The sequence below is a fragment of the Mustela putorius genome, unplaced genomic scaffold (genome assembly GCF_011764305.1).
Source record: "Mustela putorius furo isolate JIRA1106 unplaced genomic scaffold, ASM1176430v1.1 tig00003974_pilon_pilon_pilon, whole genome shotgun sequence".
NCBI lineage: Eukaryota > Metazoa > Chordata > Mammalia > Carnivora > Mustelidae > Mustela > Mustela putorius.
In genome coordinates this window covers 10,656,752-10,662,267 of record NW_025422117.1, presented here as the reverse complement: position 1 = coordinate 10,662,267, position 5,516 = coordinate 10,656,752, and the positions used below count along the sequence as shown (strand labels likewise).

Here is a 5,516-nt window from a genome sequence, read left to right as displayed (position 1 = left end):
TCCAGGGTGGACATGTGGTGGAATGCAGACCCCCCCCCCCCCATCAACATGTGTAATTTTGTTTGCTTTTTGTTCCTTAACTGCTGATAAAATAGGCTGCTTAGAAATCCCAGAGGAGTATGATTGAGGCCAGGTTACACTGGCTCATAAAATTCCAACAGTTCAATGCTTTTCTTGTTAATTACTAGGCCACAACCAGAAATCCAAATGATGGGAAAGAAACACTTCTTTAGGATAATGATTGATTTCCATAAAGATGAGTGCTTTAACAAATTTCAGTATGCAGTTGTTGGGGCGGGGAGGGTGGGTGGGCACTAATTAGTTTTACCGTTTTCAGCAGATGTTGAATTCAAAACGCCAGCAGCATCTCAAATGCCAGTCATTAGGGCTGTCTTTCATCGAAGAGTGCTGACCAATGAAATCTCCACTCTGTTTAATGAGACCGATCTAGGCAGAGTCAATTAAATCAAATCTCTACTAACATCCTTAATATATCTGCAGTGTGTGCAGCAACAGCAGAAGCAGCAGGGAAGGATTTCCTGTATTAATAAAGGGATTCACTGCCGCATAAGGAGAGGGGGAAAAAGGGGTGGGGGAGGGTATGTTGGGGAAGACCTTACTTCACCGACAGGGGAAAGCTGGAAAAGCCCGGGTGGGGATGGAGGAGGAGGGCAGCTACGTAAAGGATAAAGAGCTAAGTAAAACGATTAGAGAGAAAGCCTTGATACCGCTCTAGAAGGGATCCACCCCCAACCCTCCCCCCCACCCAGGTCCCTTCCACGGCAAATCCAATTTATCAATTGCAAACTTGAAGCTGGAAAAATGTAAGGACCCAGAGTTGAAAACATTTTCACTTTAATACTGAAAAAATATGCCATTATAAAATCCTCGAATAGAATTAGTAAGTTTCACGTGCTTCCTCGGTTCTTTTTTCCTACTGTATAAGTAAGATTTACACCAGCACAGAATTGCTACCATAAGATCGCAGCCTAAGCACTAGAATGACATTAATTGGTCATGCTTAACTGCCTCAAAATCTTTTTTTTTTTAATAATTACACTGATACTATAATAGAAATCATGGGTACTTATTTTACATTCAGATGGAAGGCATTATTGGATATCTATAGAAAAATATTCCCCCTCAAAAAAAAAAAAAAAACATCACCATCAGAATAAAGGAAAGAACCCCCAAAACAACCCATAAAACTTCGCTCAACAAAATACATTTTTAACTCAGAAAATGGACTGATGATTAGCCATGCAAATGTCTTAAATAAAACCTTTACATTTTTTTTTTTCACAGTAAACGTACGTACGCTCTGAACTGCCTACCGATCACAAATAATGGCGAAATGGCACTTTCTGATTATACTGTTTTGTTTATAGAAAGTTTGATACGATGGGACTTATCAGGTAAGAGGGTGGGTGCTGTGAACGTGACGCCGTCTCCAGTCGCCAAGGAGGGCAGCGTCCCTGGAGCGCGTGGTTTCCATGCGAGCCATGCAGCACTTTTTGTTTTTGTCAGAAGTCAAAGTTATTTATTTACAATACATTCATGCCTTCGTGCAACTGCCCGTCCCTGCATAGCCAACAGGGAGCCATCACGCCCCCCTCCTCACGGGGCTAATCCACAGGGGAAAAATAGATATCTATCTCTCTATATAGATGTGGGTATATGTATATATGTATAGGACCGCTGCAGCCACCCCCATCAGCTCCACCGCAGAGGGCTAGTTCTTTGAGCAGGGCCCCTGCTGGGTTTTATCAAAGGGAGCTCGCAGCAAAGAGCGATTTGGCAGCGCTCTCCCAGCTCACCACAGTCTGCTCTTTGTTTCCAGGAGGGAGCTAAGGGGTCAAACCCTCTCACTGGAGCGAGTTCATAGTTATTTATTTACTTATGTCCATAAAGCCTTGGGGCGCGCTGGGTTTGGGTCTGGGCTCCTCTGACCCCGGGGATGACAGCGGGGTGGGGACAGGTTGGTGGTGGTGGTGGGGGGGGGATCGCCTCCCTCCCCACCCCCGCTCTACCCCGGTTGGGGTCTTAGTCTGAGAGCGAGTGGGAGCCACAGTCATATACTCTGTGGGCCCCATCTGCGTTGTAAGGCCCATTGTGCCAGTAGGAAGAGTCACAGACTGTCTGTAGGGAATTAATTTCGGACGCCGAGGAGTTGGCGTCCCTTCTCTTAGATCGTTTTCTATTCCTCAGGATAAACACGAGCATGCCCACTACAGTGAAGGCGGAGGTGACAAACACCAGCAGCAGTCCCGGGACCAACACCGAGATGGACACCCTGCTGGTGTCTAGATAGGAGTTGGAGTGCGTCCCGGTCTCCGCCAACCCAGTGCTGTTTTTACTGTGCGAAGTTAACGTGGGCGAGATCCTCGCGTACAGCTGGGGGCAGATCTCGTCATTGGAGAGGAGCATGAAATCCTTCCTAAAGAAGTTCACCGGCGTCTCACACTTGAGGTCGCTCATCAGCACTTCGGAACCCAGGCGTTCTGCCCATTGCTTAAAAGGCACAATGGTGCAGGAGCACTCCCAAGGGTTTCCGTGCAAGTCTATCTGGATGATGGAGGTTAACTGGTCCAGCACCCCTGCTACCGGAAGGTACATGAAGTAATTGTTGTGCAGGCTGAGCTTAGAGAGGGAGACCCCAGCGAACACGTCCACTGGTAGGGACCTCAGTAAGTTGTTATTGAGAATGAGGATCCTCAGTTTGGGCATGGCATTGAATGTGCCAGGAAGGATGAGCTGGATTGCATTGTACTCCACGTTCAGGTACTCAAGGTTTTGCAGCCCAGCAAATTTCTCCCGGGACAGCGTGTCCAGGTAGTTGCTATCCATATACAGCCACCTGAGGTCCAAAAGGTTCTTAAAAGTGTTGTTCTCTACAGTAGCAATGTTATTGTTGCCCAGATCTAACAGAATGAGATTCTTGTAATCCACAAAGTGCGATTTTCGGATGCTATGGATCTTATTATCTCGAAGGAAAAGCTCCTGCACGTTGGAGAGTTTGGGCTTCAAATCAGCCAAACTGCTCACGTTCCGGTTGTTGCAGTTCATCTTTAAACCCGACCCCGGGATGTGGTCGCAGCTGCAGCCCCCAGGGCAGGGCAAGCCATTGGCTGGGGGTTTGTTTCTGGTGCTGCCGGTCGCTATCACAGCAGTGGGTCTTATTTTGATCTGCCAGTTGCCTGGGATCTTTGTACCTCCGTTTGGAGCAGACCCTGGGGTGGCATGATCCTCTTGCCCATTTGTCTTGAAAGGGGTTGGCAGGGGGCCAGGAGCGAAGGTCTCTTCTTGGGCAGGGGGCGCTGGGAGACTTGAATCCACTCGGTTTTTCAAAGGACACAAGTCCTGTTCTGTGGTTTCATTGAGGTCTTTCCCCTGTAGTCTGGTGGGGGCTTCACAGACAACTCGGCCGATCAGAGCATTTTTGGGAATATTTTCCAGCCATTCTTTCAGGGAGAGGAGATCACAGGTGCAGTCCCACGGGTTATCCTCTAGCAGAATCTCGGCAATGCCAGGGATTTGCTCCAAGACTTCCTCATAGGGCAGCGTTTTCAGCCTGTTTCCCCGGAGGTCGAGGTGGGTGATGGGCACATACTGGAACACGTTGGCAGGTAGGGTGCTGATGAGATTGTCATTTAAAATGAGTACCTCCAGCTTGTTCAAGTCCTGGAAGGCCCCAGGGTCTATATCCCGTAATAAATTAAAATCGGCCTGGAGGTATTCCAGATCGTCCAGCCCCAGAAAAGTCTGCTTTCGAAAAGACTTTATCTTGTTGTTGTTGATGTGCAGCCTTTTCACCAGCTGCAGCCCCAGAAAAGCCCCAGGAACGATTTCATGCAAGCCATTGTTTTCCATGTGCAAACTAACCGCATTATAAAAGTTAGCAAACTCATTAGGGAAAAGTCGAGTGAGGGAATTACCATGCAGAAATAGATGGTAAAACTGGGAAGTCGGGGCGGTGAAACGCTGCAGACTTGTAAAGCCCTTTTTTTCACAGTCTACGTGTAGGTCCCCTTCTATCTCATTGCAGGAACAGATCTTCTCTTTACAAACGTCCCCTGTAACGTTTCCAGCGGCAAAACAAAGAGACGTCTCCAGCAACAGAATCCAAAGCAGCATTTTTAAAGCGAGCAATTCATCCCCGATCTCATCACAAAGTAACAGCGACCATCCTGCTCGCCACAGACACAATTCAAGTTCATTTAGTGCTCCAATGTCCGAACCCAGGGAAGGAGAAGAAAAGGGTTTGGGGGGGTGGGGGCGGATTCCTTCCTCCCTAACCCCCCCGCACTGCAACAACCCAGGCGCCAGTCAATAATTATATCCACAGACTATCCAGGCACGTAGTGCAAGGCAAGCAAAAAGGAAAAATAAAAAGGAGGAAAAAAGAAAAGAAAGAAAAAAAAGAAAAAGAAAGGAAGAAGAGAAAGAAAAGAAGAAAGTAGAAAAAAATAACCCCACTCCCCCTCAACCCTTTAAAATTAACAAAAGAAGTTAAATATATACATATAAATTAAAAATACACTCTTACAGAACCTGGTCTAGTGGTCCTCACTAATCAGGAAAGGAACAATGCTAGTAATTAGAAGCAAGTGCATGTTAGAGAAACAAGCAGAGGGTTTGCAGCGTAGTACAGGCGCACTGCCTGTGCATGGCTGTGCGTCGGACTGACCTTGCCTCTCTGATATAAAGCAGGGTTTTCGGCGGCTTCTGTAGCTGAGGCGGCTGATGGAGTTCTTGCTGTGGCTGCAGGTTGCCCAGAAGTCCCCCCGAGGTGCTGTCCAGTCCCCCCGGTGCTGAAATCACGCCCGACCGAGGAACTCACGCCGCCGAGCCAATGGCGCTGGAAAATTTCCGCAATCGCTGCGTTTTGTAGCTGTCCATCCTTTTCCTTTCCTTCCCTTCGGTCCTCTTCAGCTTTTTTTTCTGGGCTCCGGCTCTCGGTTACTAGCTCTTCTTTTCTTTTTCTCCTCTTTATTCTGCTCTTTCAGAATTACGTGGAGGGGGTGGAGGGCGGGGGGGCGAGTTTTCTGAGGGAGGGAGAGAACGCGAGAATGGGGAGGGGGGTAGAAGAGAGTTGCTAAGAAGCTCTGCTTGTTCCAGCCTGGTGCACTCTGAAAGATCTGACACCCTCTGCTGATCTGCAGTAGCAAAAATCCATCTGGTGAGGGAATGCTGAAGGAAAAAAAAAAAAAAAAATCAATCCACGTACAGGGCAAGCGTTAAAAATGTGGGCATTAAAGGCTGTCGATCCATATAGACGCTTATTTTAAATGGATTATTTAATTCTTTTTGCGTGCTGAAAACTTTACCCTTTCCTTTCCTTAACGACCTCACAGCCCCCACTACCTCCAGCATTTGGAAAGGAGTGCTTTTAAAACATTTATTTCCCAATGGCTTGAATAAAATTAGTGTCAGGGTGTCAAGCGAACAGCAATTTGAGGTAATTATACGGCACGCCATTTTCATCGGTGCTTTAAATGCATTTCTTCCGTCTCTGC

General features: G+C 47.4%; 1 protein-coding gene across 1 annotated transcript; it reads right to left on the bottom strand.

The window, feature by feature from the left end:
* Window positions 1–838: 838 nt before the first annotated feature.
* On the bottom strand, window positions 839–5,172 carry SLITRK1 (SLIT and NTRK like family member 1). Its single transcript, XM_004754433.3, has 2 exons — window positions 4,688–5,172; window positions 839–4,187 (listed from the first exon to the last, which is right to left on the bottom strand). Exon 2 carries the CDS (start codon window positions 4,132–4,134, stop codon window positions 2,044–2,046), a length of 2,091 nt encoding a protein of 696 aa, XP_004754490.1. The 5' UTR covers window positions 4,135–4,187; window positions 4,688–5,172; the 3' UTR covers window positions 839–2,043.
* Window positions 5,173–5,516: the final 344 nt, after the last annotated feature.

What these genes read in the sequence shown, in the direction of transcription:
- SLITRK1 (XM_004754433.3), bottom strand. Translation starts at nt 4,134, where the DNA reads ATGCTGCTTTGGATTCTGTTGCTGGAGACGTCTCTTTGTTTTGCCGCT.